The sequence below is a fragment of the Cupressus sempervirens genome, chromosome 10 (genome assembly GCF_028749045.1).
Source record: "Cupressus sempervirens isolate cs-2001-9-10 chromosome 10, ASM2874904v1, whole genome shotgun sequence".
Classification (NCBI taxonomy): domain Eukaryota; kingdom Viridiplantae; phylum Streptophyta; class Pinopsida; order Cupressales; family Cupressaceae; genus Cupressus; species Cupressus sempervirens.
Genome location: NC_143127.1, coordinates 168,786,702 through 168,808,941, shown reverse-complemented (window position 1 = coordinate 168,808,941; position 22,240 = coordinate 168,786,702). Strand labels below are relative to the sequence as shown.

General features: G+C 35.2%; 1 protein-coding gene across 1 annotated transcript; it reads left to right on the top strand.

Moving 5' to 3' along the window:
* The first annotated feature begins 7,864 nt into the window (after window positions 1-7,864).
* On the top strand, window positions 7,865-8,842 carry LOC149533145 (uncharacterized). Its single transcript, XM_089804064.1, has one exon. It carries the CDS (start codon window positions 8,054-8,056, stop codon window positions 8,699-8,701), a length of 648 nt encoding a protein of 215 aa, XP_089660190.1. The 5' UTR covers window positions 7,865-8,053; the 3' UTR covers window positions 8,702-8,842.
* The last annotated feature ends 13,398 nt before the right edge of the window (window positions 8,843-22,240 follow it).

Sequence of the window (22,240 nt, the reverse complement as noted above, 5' to 3'; positions counted from 1 at the left end):
ATCCCTCCTCATTTGATTTCTCATGAGAAACTCTTTGATAGACATGATGCATACATGTAGAAGAAGGAGAGTGAGCAGAAGAAGACCATAGGGGAGTATGATTGTTTGAATATCGAAAATGAGCATGACTCATGATTTTTCAACATCAAGGAATGTTACACCAGAGAAGAAAGAGCTGAAGAAAAGGTGTTGGTAGCATACCAAGATGTATTCTCTTGGAGATATGAAGATTCAAAGAACTTCATGGGTGGTCACTTCAAACATCACATTCCCCTTAAGCTAGAAAGCACTCCTTTCTATCAAAAATAGAAAATTCACAATCTCATGGTAGTTGACGCCATCTTTAGGGAGGAAGATAAGATGTTCAAGATGAGGATCATCTATCTGATTCACCACTCCACCTGGATCACAAATATCATGCAAGTGAGGAAGAAGAACAAAGAGATAAGGCTATGTGTTGATTTCCAAAATCTAAACCAGGCTTTGCTCAAAGACAATTATGCATTGCCTAATATAGATCACTTGTTACAAATTGTGGTTGGGTTGAAAATGATGTCAATGCTTGATGATTTCTCTAGCTATAATCAAATTGAAGTGGAAAAGGGTGACCAACATAAAATGATATTTACCACCCCATGGGGAACTTTTGCATATAATATAATTTCATTTGGATTGATCAACACAGGAGCCATGTTTTAAAGAGCTATGGGCCTATCTTCGAGAATTTGAAGGATAAGATCATAGTCATTTACCTCGATGACTTGACAGTGTTCTCCAAGAAAAGAAGGGATCACTTATTGCAAAGGTGTCGGGAACATGGGATTTCTCTAAACCCAAAGAAGTCAGTCTTCTATGCAACCGAAGGAAATTTGTTTGAATGCATCATCTCTCAAGAAGGGATTCAGATTGATCTAGAAAGGATCAAAGCCATACAAGATTTAAGATTCCCATCAAGAAAAATAGGGGTCAAGTCTTTCTTTGGGAAGGTGAACTTTTTGTGAAGGATTATTTATGACTTCTTAGAAATTACCAAACACGTAGTGGATATGATGAAGGGTAGTTAAAACCTCCATTGAAGTCCATCTGGTAAGCAAGCCTTCAAAGATATTAAAGGTCCTATTGAACGAGCTCCAATTCTGGTTCATCTTGACTATACTAAGTAGTTTTTTGTTTACTACTAGGCCTCAAAGCATACATTGTCAACTATAGTCATGCAAGAAAATAAAGAGGAGATATAGGCACCCACTGCCTTCATGAGCATCCCTCTCAAATATTATGAACTGAAGTACTCACAAGTTGAGAAACACGCATATTCCATGGTAAGGGCCCTGAAGAATTTTAAATTTTATATCTTGCACTCATACATCATGGTGTATGTGCCTGAAGTAGCAGTGAAGACCATCCTCACTTAACAAGATGTGGGATGCAATACTCCAAGAACATGGGTAGCAAAGGTGCAAGAATATGATATAGATATCAAGGCTACTAAGATAGTTCATGGAAATCAACTATGCAGAGAAATAGCAAAGAACAAAGTGGGATAAGGAAACGAAGATACACTGAAGGTTTTGATGGTAAGTCTCCAAGATCCCTAGTTTTCTAACATAGTGTACTTCATCACATATGGAGATTGTCCCAAGGGTCTCACTCCAAAGAAGAAGAGAGACCTTAGAATGAAAGCGTCAAAGTATGTAATTTAGAAAGATAGGCTTTACAAGAAGGTCATCGATGGGATCTTCCTTAGATGCGTAAACAAACAATAGTAGGAGAAGTTACTTTGAACTTTCCATGATGAAGCGTGTGGTGGCCATTTTTCATCCTCTGTCACTGCATTCAAGATCTTGAGACAATGTTATTATTGGCCAGGAATGTTTAAGGATGTCTATAAGTGGGTGGCTCAGTGTGAGAAGTGCAAAATGTTCACAAGTAAACCACAGCTAGTAGCTCTTCCCTTAAGGCCTATGGTGATAGAGAGTCATTTCAAGTAGTGGGGGTTGAATTTTGTAGGCCCAATTAACCCTCCTTCCATCTCAGGACACATCCCCATTATAATCACCACTGACTACTTAACTAAGTGTGTCGAGGCCAAGCCCATGAAAAAATAACGTCACTAGTAGTCTTTGAGTTCTTAAAGGAGAACATATTGGTTCGGTTTAGAGTCCCCAAGAAGTTAGTCATGGACAATGCTTTATATTTATCATTAGCAAACCTTCAATTTTTCTATGAGCATAGAATATAGGTGGGGAATTCATTTGATTATTTTCTGCAAGGCAATGGGAAAATCGAGTCAAGCAACAAAAACTTGATAAATATTATGAAGTTGGTCTTTGATAATCAAAAGAACTAGCACAAAAAGGTACATGAAGCATTGTGGGCAGATAGGATTGTCTTAAAAAGAGTTATTTGGATATCCCCACTTGAGTGGTATATGGTGCAAAGGCTAGCCTACCACTTTCTCTAGAACTATCAGCAAGTAAACTTCATACTGTGATAGAATATAGCTCATTTGAAGACAACTTGGAGAAAATAATAATGTACCTAACTCAATTGAAAGAAGAAAGGTAAGAAATGGTGGCTAGGATTACATAGCATTAGATGTGGGTGAAGGACCTCTTTAACAAAAGGATGAGGCTTTAGAAGTTCCTGGAAGGAGATATGGTCTTACTATGGAACAAAAGGAGAGAACCAAAAGGGATGCACTCAAATTTTGAAATCCTGTCAAAAGGCCCATTCAAGATCCATCAAGCCCACGAACACAATTCCTTCAAGTTGGCATATCCAGATGGTGAAGTCTTATCATTGTCTTACAATGGCCAAGACTTGAATTTCTACCAAATTTGATGAGCAGGTAACCCCTACCTTGTATTATAGTTAGTTTGTTAGTTTCTTTCACATATTTTCCCTACTTGATGATTTGCTTTAGTTTTAGGTTGTTTTGTGTCTGTGCATTTTCGTTGTGTCTAACCATCCTTTCATTTGCAAAACCAAAGATATCTAATTGCCTTGCTCATGTGCTTCTACACTTGAGTCCCCAGTCAAAGGCAATTGTTGCCCCCATTTTTGTCTGATATTCTTTTTCATGGTAAATCTGAGTCCAAAGTGCCCAAGTTCAAATCATGGAATGTAAAGCTTAAGTTTAATCCCATGCCTCTTTACGACTGTTGTTTTATATGATGGTTGTATTCATGGGAGGTGTTATTTTGGGATGTATATGTTAGCAAAGACATTGTTGATAAGCAGGTCACACAAAAAGCTTGTCATGTAAAAGATGATGATTTCCTTTTATCCGATATTTGCGAAGTCATGGAACTTTTACTTGTTTTTGTATATGAACATGAGAAATATTGATTCCAAAAGGCTTTCCCTTTTGAGAAATAATGAATCACGCATGTGGAGATTATGGGGACCACTCAGAGAAAATAGTGTGAATTTTGATCAGGCATGACTTCTTGTGATGTTGATGAAATGATGACCTTAACAGCAACTAGGATGCATCCACATGGTAGATGTGTTCAAATAGGACATATGGAAAGCAAGCGAAGCTTCGCAGGGCAGATTATGAGGTGATCAAAGTATGTTATGAAGTTACACCAAATAATTGTGTGTAAGGTCACAGGTTAAGTCACGATTATGGAGCACACCAAAGTTAATTTCATGCAATAAATCATTTATGAGAAGCAAGTTCACATAAAGTCCAAATACACCTCCAATCCACGTCCAAACACTTTCAATCAAGCAATTTTGTTTGTTTCCAAATTCTCAGAGAGGGAGAGGGGAGGGGGGGGGGGTGTGGGGAGGGCGTTCTTGAGTGAGAAATTTTATTTATTTTTTTAAAGGATGAATGGAAAATGCATGACATCCATGAATTGAAAGAACTCAAAATACAAGAAAAATGAGCAAATTACCTTCAATTTGGACCTCACCAAATTGTCAATTTCCATGTAATAAATCATTTTGGAGAAGCAAGTCCACATAAATTCCAAACACACCTCCAATCCAAGTCCAAATGCTTCTATTTGAGTTCTTCGTAGTGAACCCACTCAAATTCAAATCTCATTAACCTAATTATTAGAATTAAGAGTATCATTGTACTAACTTCAGATTTGGGAGGATTTATTTCGTACATAATTATATTCATACGAATAGCATGTTGACATCATATTGCATGTGTTGAGACTTGCCAACATTTTTTAAAATAATAATAATAATTTATAAAATCAAATAACACAACAATCAAACAATAAACAACCATACCAAAATTTATCGCATATTAAATGTTCAAAAGCTAGGTGATTGCAAAAGTACACATGTCCCGCATAAAACCATAATAATTAATAATATCAACAAATATTAATGATCTCAAAGACCAATGAATTAAAACACTCAAAATTAATGTTTAAGAAGCATTTATTTTTCATCTTTATCATACACTTTACATCTAATCCACCATTGACTATAAATAGATCAACATAATTGTCCAACAAAACAAATAATTTATTGTACTTTTAGAGTACAAAACTAACAAAAATATAGCCAAGACAGTACAAAATATATTAATCGTTAAAATTGAACAATTTAATCATTGAGGTTTGGTTCTAGTAGTATGGCTACTCTTAGTTGGATATGTGGTAGCTTGCTCATTCAAATTCAAATCCATTAATGTAATGATCAAAACCAAAAGTATCCTAATACCAACTTAAGATTTTCAAGGATTTATTTCCTCATTAATTATATTCATACAAAAAACATGTTGATGTCATATTGTGCTTGTTGAGAAGTTGCCAACATCCTTCAAAAGGAAGATTAGTGAGGTGATTGAAATTAGTAATACTCCCTCCAACCTTACTATGGACGATGAGTGGAGCTCAAGTAATGCCTGACAACCTCTGTTGTCTTCTCTCGAGTTTTTAACACGTCCTAACTTGTCTTGGGTTGTCCCCCCTCATTATTTTTTGCTTATTTCTGTGTGTGGGCTTCTTTGGGTGTTGGTGTTCTAGTGTGGTTCCTTGCTCTCCTTGTCCTTGTCTCCCCTCTCCCTCTTTCCTTGGTTCCTTCTATTGTGGGTGGACTCTCTCTCTATCTGTCTCTGGGTTGTTTTGGTTGTTTTGGTTGTTTTGTTTGTGTTTTACACACACACACACAAACACAAAGTAATGTCCCCACTAATAGGGTTAGTTAGGGACAAGTAATACCTGCAAAATAAATGTTAGAATCACAATAATAATAAAACTAATTATATTATTCTACCCTCTAAATTAACCCCAATCTTAAGGACATCTCCAGATCATGCTTCTTAGCTCATAACTACCTCACCATCATCCCGGGAGTGCACCCCTTAAGATTATTCTTGGATGGGCATCCTTTATCCAAGGCCAACGACATGCATATGTTTGACAACATCAGAATATTTTGGCACATTGATTATCGGCCATGGCGGACAATGAAGATCTTAACATCTCCATGCTCTATTCTTTGATATCGATTCTCGGTCATGACAGACAATGGAGATCTTAATATCTCACATGCTCCATGCTTCGAGTTCACATTAATATCCATGGTGTTAAACCCATGAGCTAACACAATATTATCCACAAGTATGGTTCATTAATATAAATAAATTCATAAACATAATTAAAAAATATAATTCATAAACATACCTTTCTTACCTTCTTCTTTTCCAAGAGTCACACACATTCATCATACAAATCGTTTGAAAAGCCACAACACTTCATAGTTATAATACTTTCAAAAAGTCACAACACTTCATAATAAAATCCTTTGGAAAAATCTCACTACTTTATAATAACAATATTTTTGAAGAGTCACAACTATTCATAATTATGACTCTTTCGAAGGTTCACATCTTTTCAATGTCATTGACACCTTTTCAATAAGTCACTTCCTTATTTTCTTCATATTACTTCCCTCTTCCATTTTTCCTTTCCGAACTCCTCTCTTCTCCTTTTTTTCCCCCCTCTAAAATAAACTCTCCTCCCTTTTATATCTTAATTTTAAAGAGTCATGTCTATTTGTTAAGCATATCTTGACTTTTCATTAGATTTAGTTAATTTATATTATTTTATGTTATATTATTTATTTATTTACTTATTTATGTTTATTATTATTTATTATTAAATTATATTTAGAAAGTTAAACATACTTTCTACAATATTGGTTCTTGTATTTAATTTAGTTTCTTTATTTACTCATTGAAATTTTATTATTTTTTAATTATTTAAAATATCATAGTAAATATTATTTCGTTAATAATATAGATTAAATTATTATTATTTCATAGAATTATATTTTAATATTAGTTTTAATATAACTTTACTATCATTGTTTATTTAATAACATTGTATTATTTAATTATTATTAAAAATCTATCTTAATAGGGATATCACACACACACACACATATTGTGCATGTGTTTTCATTTTGGCCCTTCTTTTTTTTATTTCTCCCTCTTCTTTTTTCTCGCTCTTCAATTTCTCTTCTTTGATTGCTCATCTTTTGTGTTGTCTTTGTGCTCTTCTTAGATTTCTCTTGTTTGCATGTGGGGGGGATGTAGACATGGTTTTGCTCTTGGTTTGGATTATTATTATTGTTGTGTGTGTGTGTGTGTGTGTGTGTGTGTGTGTGAGAGAGAGAGAGAGAGAGAGAGAGAGAGAGATCATTTATTTTAATTTATTTAATATTATTCATTTCTTCTGTTTGTATGTGTTGTTGTATATATTTATTAATTTTGGGTCTTTTTGAGTGTTTCATCTTTTGAGGTCTTATTACCCTTGGTTAGTGTATATCTTTTTAGGTCTTTTTTTTTGTGTTTGATCTTTCAAAGCTTATCAACCTTAGTTGACATGTAGTTTTTCCCCCTCTTGTGCCCTCTTTTTATGACTTGCTTAGTGTGCAATCTACCATTTCCTTGTCTCTCTTACATCTTAATGATGAATCATATAATGTAATCGAAAACATTAATGATTAAAAAATTATTACACCTTTAAAAAAATCATAATAATAATTTATAATATTAAATAACACAACATAAACCAGTCTTATTAGCCTTGGTTAGTGTATATCTTTTTAGGTCTTTTTTTTTTGTGTTTGATCTTTCAGAACTTATCAACCTTAGTTGACATGTAGTTTTTCCCCATCTTGTGCCCTCTTTTTATGACTTGCTTAGTGTGCAATCTACCATTTCCTTGTCTCTCTTACATCTTAATGATGAATCATATAATGTAATCTAAAACATTAATGATTAAAAAATTATTACACCTTTAAAAAAATCATAATAATAATTTATAATATTAAATAACACAACATAAACCTAAACACAACAATCAAATAATAATAATAATTTATGAAATCAAATAACAACATAATTCCAAACACAACAGTCGAACAATGACCAGCCATACCAAACTTTTATTACACATTAAGGACCCGAAAACTGGGCGATTGCAAGAGTACACCTGCCCCATGCAAAACCCTAATAATTAATTACTAATAAATATAGGTACACATCATATTTCAACCTACTTCAAATCAATAAAATCCTATTCCAATTTAGTCAATTCAGCCAATTATAATTAAGTAATAAGTTGATTTAAATCATTAAATTCCTCCAACTGTCACCTCAAATAATTCATTTTAAAAAACCGTTCCACAAAACGCTAAATTAGTACATTGCTGTGACGGTCAACAAAAAGACTTACACTTACCTTCCTTCCAATAACCAGGCACTGGAAGACCCAGATGCATTCCATACTCCTCGGAGCTCAGGGACACCGTCCAGTACAGAATTTCATTCGAGCCACTTGGGAAAAAATCTGGTTATTTTGAGCTTGAAGGCACGTCAATCGAGAAAATTATAATCTTTGAATGTGGCTTTGCTTGTAAGATTTTGATCCATATAAGTAAACCCACCGTCCTGGGGACAGACATTTCACCAGCAGAATGGTTGGAATCAATAATTGTAACAACAATGGATTCTTTGAACAGAAATGAGAGATAATCCTCCATTATTATCATTTCCCGGGCAGAAAGAAGAAAAATGGGGAGCCGTACAGATCAGAAACGATCGGGATCCCTGCAGGGGATTCGAACCTCGGTGGCCCTGGCAATGTCGAGTCCATTCAGTCCGGGCAGAGATTTGAGTAGACCGGTGGATTATTCCTCGCGCCTCCGATCCCCAAAGCGAGCAAATGCGGCCTCCATAATTCCGCACAGAGACTCCGGGTTCGAAACCCAGGAGCCCTCGTCGCCGGAAATAAGCTGCATAGGGCAAATTAAGCTGAAACAGAAATGGAGCAAATCGTCAAAGCGCGGAGAAAAGGGAAGGAAAGATCGCAGCTTGATGTCGAAGCTGAAGAATTTGGTGTGCAGGCGGAGTGTTAAGAAGGTGGAGGAAGCACCTGCAATGGCGGAAGAGGAGGAGGAAACGGTTTACCCTTCTTTAGGGCAGATTAAACGCTATATTTCAGGGTCTTATGATGGTAAATTTGGGGATATGTTTGCGGAGGAGACGGCTGTGGCGAATTCTGAGTGGATTGTTTTGAACGGCGTTGCAAATGTGGAGGGAAATGATGGAGGAGGAGAAGGAAGAGAAGGAGAAGGAGGGCTGTGCATTCCGGCCATGAAAAGCTTGGATGTCGATAATTTGAGCAGATTTGAGTTGCAGAAGAAACCCTTCTCCACGTGACCACCGGCTTATCCCTGGATGTCGGCTGTAAATTTGTGTAGAGTAAAATGTTTGGAATGTCGAATGAGTTTTTGGATGAAATTTTTTCATCAAAAGGAAAAATATATATTTGAATTGAGAATTTGACGGATTTTGTGGGTTTCTGGGATCCAATGCATATACCACTTCACAGCAATTTCAGTTTGAATTTTTTTATCAAATCCTAATTGTTGTTTTTGGCTTAATTAGAATCTTAACTAGCTAATTTAGCTGTGTCAAAAGGGTTGAAATAAAGCTTCTCGGTTAAAATCTGAAGTGAAATACAATAGAATAATAATAAAGTGCATTTCAATTTTAATTGTGTTTGGTGAGGGTGGTTGTAGAAAATGATAAGGTGCTAGAGAGAAAGGTAAGTCTTGTTGTTTCTATCAATATGAAGCTAATAAGGGTAAGTAGCTCTAATTTTAGCTCTCGTCCTTTGTGAAGCTATTGTCAAGTAGACTATTTCATGCATGATTTGAGTCAATCTTTGAATTGCTAAAATCTTTTTTCTTTTGTCACATTAATTTCGTATATATGATTATAGTCATGTACTATGTGATACTGGAACTTGTAATAAAGAGATTGGGTGTCTTGCATAAAGTGGTTATGTAGGCACTATTAAGTACATTTCATTTTTAATTATGTTCGAGTCAGTCTTTGAATTGTTAAAATCTTTTTTCTTTTGTCACATTACTTTCGTATATGATTATAGTCATGTACTATGTGATATTGGAACTTATAATAAAGATTGGGTGTCTTGGATAAAGTGGTTATGTAGGCACTATTAAGTACATTTCATTTTTAATTATGTTTGGTGAGGTTGGTTGTTGAAAATGATGAGGTACTAGACAGGAAGGTAAGTCTTCTTGTTTTTGTCAATAGGAGGCTAACAAGGTTAAGTAGTTCTAATTTTAGCTTTCTTCCTTTGAGAAGCTATTGTTGAGTGGACTATTTCATGCATGACTTGAGTCAATCTTTGAATTGCTACAATCTTTTTTCTTTCACATTAATGTCTTATATGGTTATAGTCGTGTCTTATATTGAAATTAATAATAAAGATTGGGTATCTCAGACGAAGTGGTTTTGTAGGCACTATTAGGGCCTCTCCTAGAAACATCTTTAATATATTGATCAAATCCCACAAACATTTGAGAAAATATCATTCAATTTCTAATTCTAAATAAGCTAGGTGATGTTGGTTAGAAAATTACGAGACTAGAAAGCAGATGGGTAAGTCTTGTTGATTCTATCAATAGGTGGCTAACAAGCTCTAACTTTAGCTTTTGTACTTTTTTGAAGCTTTTACCAAGTTGGCGAGGTATTTCATGCATGATCATATCTTACTTTTGTGTCAATCTTTGAAATGTCACAATCTTTTCTTTTGTCACACTAGTGTCCTATATGGTTATAGTAATGTGCCATGTGATATTGTCACTTATAATAACGAATGGTTATCTAGGATAAAGTGGTTGTGAAGGCACCATTAGGGTCATTCACGTAACAGGTTGAATGCAAACTTCCTTAATATACTAATCAAAATCCACAAACATTTGAAAAAATTAATCAAAGATCGGATGTGTTGAGAAATGTAGGAAAGCGTGAATCCTCTCTCCCTCCCTTATTGTTGTGTGTAATATAAGATAGATATGTACCTTCAAATTATTGCATATAAGATTATGTGAAGGTATAATGACAAAAATAGAACAAGAAGAATTATAGAGAAGTGTAAAAATCCAATGCACTCCATATACACTTCTTCTTTAAGGAAGTCATTTTGTCAAAATCCTGTAAAGGAAGTGGGTAAGAATAATTCATTAATGAAGCATCTCTAGATAGTGTTAGCCTCGTAGACAATAAGGGGACCCAAAATAAAGATTGCAAAGAGCATATGGATTTTAGTTTTTTGTTTGATTCCCAAACTCATTTTGGCTTGGTCTCCTCATTAGTAAAACTTGTGCAACTAAGAATAGAATTTTGATATTGCACATTCAACTGTGGAGTTTTTTAGTCAAACTCATTGACCCTTGTTTCATGAGTAGTGGCTCAAGTGGTTCACATGAACCCCTCTCTCATGAGAATGAATGAAACACTTAGAACTCATTGGATCTAGGTGACGCATCAAGACTTCACAGGAGTTCACCTATCCCAGTACAACTCCAGCTTGAGTATGCTTAACTATGTAATTCCCTCCATGGTTAAACCCACTTTGCTTGCAACCCCATTTTCAAAACCTTCACCAAGTTTTGTGCCTTATAAATCATTCATTATGAAACCCCTTGAGCTCATCAATTGGTAAGGAGATATTTTTCCATAGAAAGACAAATAGTGATATTGTTATCAAGATTCAACTATGTAGTTTTTGCCTCAAACTTATAGACTCGTTGACTTGCTATGGAAAAATATCTCATACTTATCAATAATATAATTGTTGAAGGATTAGAAGAAGTTTGGTTTCAATTTAGAATTTTTAGGATGAGATTGAAGTCTGAGTTCATGAAAAGTGGATTTGGGAGTATTTTAGATTAACAGGGACTACGATATGAGAGTTGTATTTTGAGTTTTGGTTGAGTTGGTGGCTTGGTTTGAATAAAGCTTTGAATATGTTAAATTTTAAGTTGAATGTGTAGGTTAGGTTTAAGGACTAGTTTACAAATAAAAGGTACAAAGTGAAACAAAGGAGCAAATAAAGGAGGTGGTAAAGTATCATGCTTATTGTTGATATATATATATATATATATAGATTGCAACCACCCCTTGGCCTTTTAGGATCCCCACAATGGCTCGTAAATGCATGCAAAATCATTAGTTTGGAATGTCCTGATTGTAATTCCTATTAATTTTATAAAAAATGTCATTTCAATGGTATTTAAATTCCCTATACTTTTAAAAAGTATAGGGAATTTTTAATATTCCCTATACTAAAATAAAATACCCCCGTTTTAGCAATTTTATGATGCTAACATCATTCTATACCTTTGGTCTTTTTTCTCCCTTTTTTTTTAAAAAAAAATCTATTTTTTTCTACCTTATGTATGGCCACCCCAAATATAGGGCTTAATGACCAACTTGATCACAATGATTATGGGCCAAGTAGTGGGACCTAGTAATTTTAGGCAGTTTTTTTTTTTCATTTTTGACAATTTTTTGTACCTAGTGTATGGACTACCGAAGATATAAGAATCAATTACAAGCTTTATTGCCATTTTGGACCTAGTATTTTTTCCTAGGCATTTTTTCCATTTTTTGGCATTTTCTATTTAAATTTTATACCAAATTTATGGAATACTAAAATATAGGGATCAATTATAAGTGTGATCACAATGATTAGTCCCCAAGAGTGGTCCTACAAATTTATTTTCTATGATCATTTTATACAATTGCATACCCACCATCCCAACCCTACTCTTTTTTATAAGCAGTATCTTGACTCTTTCTCATCATAATCCCCCTACTATTTAGTTTAGAACTATTTCAATCATCGCATGGTACATAGATAGTCAAGTAGTTCCTTTAGATTAACCTGTCAGTGTCACTAACCATTGTTGTTTATTAGTGTCAATCACTTAGTCATTTACAAGGCAGAATCAGATGGTCATCACTATGACCAAGCTACTCTACATAGGTTGAGTCATGTACATAAGCAAGTATGTACCAAGCTCTATAGGAGTTGAGTAAGTGTATGGTGACTAAGTATTCACAAATGGATCAAGCAATGGAGAATAAGGAGAAAGGAAGTGATCCTATAATCTTGGCTATGGAAAAGTAAGTACTTGAAATCTGAAATGAATAGAAGATAAATACTAACCTTAAAGTGGGATAAATTTGGAAAATGTTGATTTATGATGGCTATGTACAATTTCAAGAATTCTACAACCTGTTCCAAACTGGAAATGTCGAGACGGAGAAAACCTGAAAAACTTTTGTCCTTTTGAATGTAAGTTGACCTTGACCCAGATAGAGGAGCACAATCTTACAACCTTGACTTGCACTGCTCTGACGAAATTTTTATTTGCAAATCCCGCAAGTCCGGCAAAAAGGGTATCCAAATTTGCACTTTAATTCATTGTTCAGCACCTGTATCTGCAAGAAAAATGGTTATGTTGTTTGGATGGGCGGTTTGACCCCCTAGTTTGGAATCAACCTTGAAATATAATTGAAATTACAATATGAATAAACAAAGTAAATGGAACTATTCATGTAATATATCTTGCCCAAACTGATTGATTTTAGCTCAAGGAATTTTGTCAAAAACTTGTATGCTTCCTTCTAATGCTAAGAAATTTGCAAATGATGTTACAATGCCTCTTACAATGAACTAATATGCAAGTGCAATTCTTTTGGTACTTTTAATGCATATACATGGAAACTAGATATGGAATGCATACCTACAGCCAACTGACATTTTGACAAACAATTGACATACAACTATTATGCTGATCATATATGCTATTAGATGGACATTTCGTCAAACAAATGGTAAGCAACATGTATATCCTTTATTGAATTCATTCTCATGTACAATGTTGCTATGAGTTTGCCAAGACAAATGGCCTTACAATAATGACTACAATAATGCTAAAAATATCATTCCAAATTATCACAGCAAAATCATATGCCTAAAAATTACAATGCTAACTGCTAATAATTGCAAGAGGAACCTGATAATAGTGATGCCCAAGGATGGAGATGAATCAAGCATAAGTATTGTAGCACAACATCATTCTTGCATATTGTAGTAGCCAACAATAATTGTATTCTCCAATTTAAGCACAAACAGAACTCCTCAATTGAAGCTTTTCTGAATACCAAATTTAGTGGATATTTCACCACCTCAAATGGTTGCAACACCAAAGAGTTGACATTCTCCAATGGGTGACTGAAATCAGAAACCTTAGTTTCTTCTCCCAAGTTTATATCAAATACAATTCACAATAATCGGATGATTATCAATGAAGCTCTCACCTCTATTTATTCTTTTCCTTCACCCTTCTAGAAGGAAATAAAATATTTTTTGATTGCATTCTCTAGAAGCTTCCCCCATTCCAATACAATAATTAATTGTAATTCTAGAAAATGCACTCTCTAGAAGCTTCTCCCTTGCAATACAATAATTAATTATGCTTCTAGAAAATTAAATTAATTAAATAAAAAGCCACCTTTTAATTTATTTATTTTTAATGACTTTATAAGAAATTAATTTAATCAATCTCTCTATATTTCTTCACTTAGCCTTTGGAGAATGTAAAGGCTAAGAACTCTATTGAGTTGCTAAAAGATGGGGACATTAGAGTCCGCCCTCTCTGAAATTGTTTGTCCTCAAGCAACTTTAAGTCTGGATGCTACAAAATCTCCTCATTCTTCCATGTCGCATCCTCTACTGGCAGGTCCTTCCATTTCACCAAATACTACCTTATAGTACGCCGCCTTAAAAAATGTTTTAGGCTATTATGGTCAGTTTTGATACAAAACTTGCTACCTACCAAGTATTGCTTGAATTTAGCCAAAGCATGCATAATGGCTAACATCTCCTTATCATATATGTTGAAGCTTCATTCTGGCCCTCTTAATTTCCTACTCTCATAAGCAGTAGGGTGCTCTCCTGCATAAGCACCACTCCAATACCCTCTCCAAAAGCATCACAATGTAGCTCAAAAGGTTTTCTAAAATTTTGGTAACGCTAACACTGGACAAGAAGTCATCAACTCCTTAAATTTCTCAAAACACTCTTGTGCCTCAAAAGTCCACAAGAAAGATCCCTTTCTCATCAAATCTGTCAAAGGTGTTGCATGCCTAGAACATCCATCCACAAACCTAATGTAGAAACTACATAATCCCAGAAAGCCCCTCAACTGTGTAAGGTTTACTAGTGAAGGCCATTCCACAATGGTATGAATCTTTTTAGGATCCATGCATACGCCTTTTGCATTGATGATGTGACCCAAATACAACAACTCTATCATACCCAAATCACATTTTGACTCCTTTGCATACAAGGACTCTCTGCCCAATATATCCAACACCATGTCAAGGTGAACCAAGTGCTCCTCCCAAGATCTATTGTACACCAAGATATCATCAAAGAAGACAAGTACAAATTTTCTCAACTAAGGATGGAAAACCCTATTTATTGTTGTCTGAAAAGTAGTAGGTGTATTAGTTAGCCCAAATGGCATAACTACAAACTTAAAATGGCCATAATGACATCTGAAGGTTGTCTTCTCCATGTCTTGCTCTCTAACTTTGATCCGGTGGTAACCTGATCTCAAATCTATCTTTGAGAAGAAGCAAGCTCCATGAAGCTCATCTATCAATTCAGGAATCCTGGGAATGGCGTACCTATTTTTAATTGTCTTCCTATTAAGCACCCTCTAATCAATGCACATCCTTAATGTCCCATCCTTCTTCTTCACCAAAACCACTAAAGAAGCGAAAGGAGACTTACTTGGTCTAATGTGGCCCATAACAAGTAAAACCATTATAGTTTTTTCAATTTCATCCTTCAACCTCTTCGGATGCCTGTAAGGTGTAATCATGATGGGCTTAGACCTCTCCTCTAACTCAATGATGTGCTCAATACCCCTATCTGGTGATCTACCTGGTGGAATGTCACTGAACACCTTAGAGTGTTTAACTCTAAGCTCCTGAATATCAAGAGGATCTTCAGTCTTATGTTGTCCCTCATGTGATGTCATTAACATGCACTCTGCTACCCACTCTACCTAATCATGTCGAATCAATCTAGCCATCCTCCAAAAAGAGACTATTCTGAAATCACTGTCTCTGATTGCCTTAAGAATCTGTGTCTTCTCATTCACTTTAAACCTCATTTCCATCTCCTTGAGATTAAGAGTGAACTCACCAATATCATGCAACCAACTCATCCCAAGGACTATATTTGTATCTCCCATAGGCACAACATAGAAATCTGCTTTAAAGGCATAATTATTAACTTCCACAGGGAGTCCAGTGATCTTACGATCACAATTGAGGACATAGGCATCAGCTACCCTCACTTTAATTCCCCCAAACTCCTTTATTTGTATGCCACGCTTCTCCACCAACCTAGCATCAATGAAAGTATGATTGCCGCTGGTGTAAACCAAAGTTATAACTTGTCTAACAAGTACTCCTCTCATTCAAAATGATCTTTCCTACTTAATACTAGTGAGACGAGCTTCCCTAGGTTTCCCATCTCCTTCCTCATCCGTGGACTCTATTTTAGAAAAGTTTTCAGCCTTGTCTTCCTTTTTTTCACCATCTATTTCCTCTATATCAGACTATTGGTCTGAATTATTTGATTCTGGTTCCTCAACTAGTCTAAGAGGAAAATCATGGTTTGCATCATAGGGTCCCTTACAGTAGAAACGTAATCTTTTCTTCCTCAAATCATTTAATGTTTCCCTATCAAAAGGTACTAGAGTTTTATCTTTAGAATCATTTTTAAAATCAGTCCTCTCTATTTTTTTATAAAATGGTTTGTTATCCTTACTAGAAGATGCTCCTTTGGACTGAAATTTGTTTGTTGGGACTGCATGTTCCATGCTTCTTGTCTTTTTCATAGCTTCCTATAAAGAAATGGGTTCAAGTGCCTTTATCCAACCTCTCAATGGTTCGGATAGGCCCTCAATGAAAAGAACTATTAATCTATGCCCTGACATGTTTGGTGCCATGACTATCAACTGTTAAAATTCACCAATGAAATACTCCGAGTTGCCTATTTGTTTCAACTATGCTAATTCCTAGAAGTAAATCTTTGGATCTTTCTTGTCAAATCTTTCAACCAACCTATCCATGAAGTCCTGGTACTCTATCACCTGATTATGCTAAAGTGTTACCATACCATGGTACCACCAATCATGTGCTACTCCCTCCAAATGCAAAGTGGTGTATTTGATAGCTTCAATTTCTATTATTAGCCTTAGTGCCAAGAATGTGTCAAGTTTATGAATCCAAGCTTGAGCTGTCATTTTACCACTCTCATCAAATGTAGGCATAGTAAGCTTGTCTGTAGCCCTCTTCAACTCACTATTTTGACCCCTAGGCCTCCTATCCTGTATGAGTGACCTATAATGTTCTCTCCTTTGATTTACAAAGAGTTCAAAGGTCATCCTCTCCCGAACCTATGGTGCCAATAATTCTCATTCATCATTTGCAACCATAAGGATATCGACAAATGTCTCATACTCAACTTCCTCTTTTGGTTCTTGTATTGGTTCCTCTCTGACAAAAGTAGGACGTGTAGGCATGTATGTTGTTCTACAAAGAGTTATATGAGTTTTAGGTGATCCCATTGCACTCCTATTATTCCCTTGTTCCTGATTCCATCTGTCTTGTGGGTTCATGCGCTCAACCATGGTGGTGAGTGCTCGCAAAGCCTAAGCCATTCACTCTCATCCTGTAACCATTGCTCTGAAAAATTCCCTTGTTTCTTGATCATCATTACTATTGTCTCTTGGTGGACTATGCTCATGCCTGTCACCCATGGTGTCTGGCTGCCTGATAAAATCTTGTTCCCTATCAAACAAAGCTTACCTGATACTAAAAAATCTGTGAGAGCCAACCCTAGGTGGCTTGTGATTGCTAAACCCTCAGGATGGCAGGATTTAGCTCTGATACCAATGTAATATCCCTTGCCCAAACAGACTAATTTTAGCTCAAGAAATTTTGTCAAACACTTGTATGCTGCCTTTTAATGCTAAGAAATTTGCAAATAATATTACAATGCCTCTTACAATGAACTAATATGAAAGTGCAATTCTTTTGGTACTTTCAATGCATATACATGGAAACTAGATATGGAATGCATACCTATAGCTAACTAACATTTTGGCAAACAATTGACATACAACTATTATGCTGATCATATCTGCTATTAGATGGACATTTCGTCAAACAAATGGTATGCAACATGTATATCCTTTATTGAATTCATTCTCATGCACAATGTTGCTATGAGTTTTCCAAGACAAATGGGCTTACAATAATGACTATATTAATGCCAAAATCTGATTCTAAATTATCACAACAAAATCATATGCCTAAAAATTACAATGCTAACTACTAATAGTTGCAAGAGGAACTTGATAATAGTGATGCCCACAGATGGAGATGAATCAAGCATAAGTATTGTAGCACGGCATTGTTCTTGTGTACTATAGTAGTCAATAATAATTGTATTCTCCAATTTAAGCACAAACAGAACTCTTGAATTGAAGCTCTTCTGAATACCAAATTCAATGGATATTTCACTACCTCAAATGGTTGCAACACTAAAGAGTTGACATTCTCCAATGGCTGACTGAAATCAAAAACCTTAGTTTCTTCTTCCTCAAATGCAATTCACAATAATTGGATGATTAACAATGAAGCTCTCAACTCTATTTATTCTTTTCCTTCACCCTTCTAGAAGGAAATAAAATATTTTTTTAATTGCATTCTCTAGAAGCTTTTCCCTTTTCAATACAATAATTAATTGTATTTCTAAAAAATCCACTCTCTAGAAGCTTCTCCCTTGCAATACAATAATTAATTGTGCTTCTAGAAAATTAAATTAATTAAATATGAAGTCACCTTTTAATTTGAATTTTTTTTTAATGACTTTATAAGAAATTAATTTAATCAATTTCTCCTTATTTCTTCACTTAGCCTTTAGAGAATGTAAAGGCTAAGAACTCCACTAAGTTGCTAAAAAGATGGGGACATCACAATTCACCTTGCTTATGTTGTAATTGTTGCGGAGGATTTGGATCCTTGAGTCCACAAGTATGGATACTCCAAATGAATGTAGAAATGTATGTAGGATGTCCCAAATCAATGGCATTAGATCTTCAACACCAATATTGAATGGATCTTTACATAGAAAAAGGTTTGGATGAATGTGGATGGAGAAATCTTCAACAAGAGGGCCCCATTGAGATTGAATCCTTCAATGGCTAACAATGGACCTCCTTTAATTAGACCTTGAATGTTTGAATGCTCGATCATGAAAGTGGATGCTCTTAAGACAAGTAGATAATAACTTTTCTCATAGATAGTGGATCTTCACTTCATAGTAGGTGCATAAATTATAGATCATAGCTCATAGAAAGTAGATGTCAAAATGAGGGAAGAAGGCTTCCTTACATAGAGATCTAGGGCACAAACTTCTAGAGAAGGCTGACATGGAAGCATTAAATCCCAATTAACCCTAACCCTTAGAAATGGGCCTAGATTAAATGTAATTCAAGAGTGTACCATTCTGAAACCCGAAACAACCAACCCGAAAGTGGAAAAATGAAACTTTTTGAAGCCCGATATCTCAAGACACCCAAAAATTGAAAATTGGACCTGGGATCAATGACGAGGTTGACCCTGCCCCAGGTCAAGTTTGAAGTCACCCTTGACCTAGGTCAGGGTCGAGGTCAACCTTGACCTAAAAGGAAAAGATAAGTAACTGTATGTAGTGAAATCCTAGTATGTAAAGAACATTAAAATGAATCTAACATTCATAACTAAAGAAATACAACAAACTTTATGAGAGGACGAAGGAGACACAGAAGATGAATGCAAACCAAGTATGGTAAGCTCCCCTAGGTGTGACCTTTATACTTCAATGTGTCCAAAAGATGGTGGGTGTGTGCTTAGAGTGATCTCAAGGTTCAAGTGATGGATTATGGTCAATTATGAAGGCAAGTGAAGGGTTTAACAAGGGGAGCATGGAGAGATTTTTCCATTATAGATGGTATTTTGATAGTTTGTGAGCTCTCAAAATAGCATTATAAGTTTGCATGGGAAGTGGATTGATTATGAGAGGGAGAGGGTCTAGTTTATAGGCCAAGGGGTAGTGAGATGGAGGGACAAGATGCAAGGATAGAAAAAGGATGGAGGAGGGCTAGGATGCAAGGAAGGGGAAGTACATGGATTGTGCTTCTTTAAATCCATAGCCTTGTGACAAGTGTCACAAGGGGATTGGATGGGTTAAGAGGGCCAAAATGAAGACTCAAAGGGAGTTATGAGGGAGAAGGACTGTAGAAAAGGGATGTAAGAGGCCTTAAAGAGCCATCAAGGCATGTAAGAGCCTTAAAGTCCTTTGGATAGGTACATAAGAAGGATGGGATGGGATTTTGACTTTGGTTTGCTTAGGAAGTCTTAACCCTTGTTTAAAGTTGTGCACATGTTTAGGAGTGGGATTAGGTTTAGCTTATGAGAGGATTAGGATGTAAGTGACTTAGCTTTAATGAAATAGGTTAATTAGTTGGCTAAGTGAGGTTAGCATGGGTGAATGGTTTGGATTTGGATAATTATAGGGTTTAGGAATGGTTAGGGGTTGGGAAATGATTTATTTAATGATTTATTTAATAAAAGGGGTTTGGGATTAAATTAAATAAGTATAGTGCAATTATTTAATTTAATAGAAGAATAAGGTTTTAATTGATAATTTGACTTTAGGTTGTCATTTGATTTTATCAATTCGGACTATAGTTAATTAAATTAATTAATTAACTAGGTAATGATGATTAATTAATTAAATATTAGATATTTAATCAATAATGTCCTAGAAGATGACTAAATAGGATTGCTTAATTATATATTCAAATTTATGTGTCTACAGTAACATCATATTAGAGGAGAGGATCAGTTAACAAGAGAAGACTCGAAATTAGCTTGTAGAGAAAATCAAGAGTCGGGTACTGAATCAATTTTAATAGGCTTGAATCAAGGTAAATCTCTTAACAGAGTGGTCATAATTGATCTTTGTAAAACTCCTTATAGAGTCCTTAATTCATTGTAAGTGTTAAATCCTCTAACAAGGTGAGACCTAGTAGTCTCTTAAGCCTTTGACAGGGTAGACTCCTCACAGGGTAGATCATATCTTATGATCAAACATTGTAACCTTAACTAGTTAACTTTATTACTGCAGTAGTGTAGATTTATGGGTGTCATCCCCACCCCAATTTTACCTTCACCTTGGAGGGTTTCTAGGTAACAAATATGTGTTATGCATTTTTTAATACTTTTAATTGACCAGATTTATATGTTACAAAATATTTACATTATAGGTTTTACGTGCACAAGTTTATTGGCAGATGTGAGTGAATTGATGAAAAGTTTAAGTGTTTAAGATTCTGATTCACACCCCTCCCCCTCTCTCAATATCTTATTTATCCTATTTATACCTCCATCAGTCAACAATTGGTATCAGAGCATTGGTTCTTTGAAGGAAGCTTAATAACTTGGAGATTAGATCTTGGAGATGGAGGCTTTCAAACTAGATAGGCTATTGATAATCAAGTGATTGACATCCAACTCATACTATAGAAACTTGAGAAGGCAAGACAAGATCTAAAAGATTTCCTTAAAAAGAGAAAGGAAATTTCCATTTAGATAAAATAGTTTTCATATGAAGAAGTGGAGATTGAAGAACTATTTGAACCAATCAATCCAAATGACAAAGCATCTTTTGATCTACTTGACAAGAACAAACTTATGAATGAAGAAATAAGAGGACTGAAAGAGAACATGAAATCCAATCAATAAGACTATGTGAAGCTATAGAACAAAAGAAGAAAGTTGAAGAAGATAGGACTATGGCTGAAGAAGACCAAAGGGTGATGGTTATTGTTAGGATTAAACTCAGACAAAAATAACAGTTACATGCAAATATAACCAATATCAGAAAATAATAGAGCGCACATAAGAGAACACAAGACACCAAGATTTAATGTGGTTTAGCCAATCCCTGGGCTACGTCTACCAACAACAAGTCCAGTATTATTATTATCTAGTGATTACAATCTGTAATCCCTTACAACTCAATATTGCCACAAGAAGCTACAGTATCACCATTACATTATGAAATTTGTAACCCTAAGCCTTTGTATACAAGTTTTTTACTACTTACACAATTAAGGCTAGAATAAGTCATCCAAAAGGAAAATAGCAGTCAACACTTTTTACAATATAAGGTCATTTTTGGCTTTAGGAGCACTACCCCTGAAAATGCTTGTAGGGGCATTGCCCCTCGACCCCACTCTGTACTATGACAAGGAGTACTGCCCCAAGACCCCGTAGGGGCGCTACCCCCAAACCCCGATAGAAATAATATGGGGAGAAAATTGTGCCGAATAAACCTACAAGTCTGATTAGGCTCCACATCACAATAGCTATCAGACTTGAAGAAACAATATCAAATGTGTAGAATCTCACAAACACACATCTGGACATCATGAATCAGCTAATGCTTGCAAATCAGGAATTGAATCACGAGGATGTGGAAGTGGCAAATCTCAAATCACAGAAGGACATACTATAGAATGAATTGAAAGATGAGAAAGAATCTATGGATAAATTCAACAAACCTAAAGAGGCAATGAAGTACTTTGAAGAACTTATGAATTCATCAAGTTGTTTTGATGGGTCTGTACATTTAGGCACTAAGAAAGGTAAATCATCTAGAAATGGAGAAATAAGGAATGCAAAGTCAAAGGACAAAACAACATGTTATCACAGTGGAAAACTTGGTCATACTACAAATATCTT

Bases quoted from the DNA above. Each gene is read 5' to 3' on its own strand.
- LOC149533145 (XM_089804064.1), top strand. From the start codon at position 8,054: ATGGGGAGCCGTACAGATCAGAAACGATCGGGATCCCTGCAGGGGATT.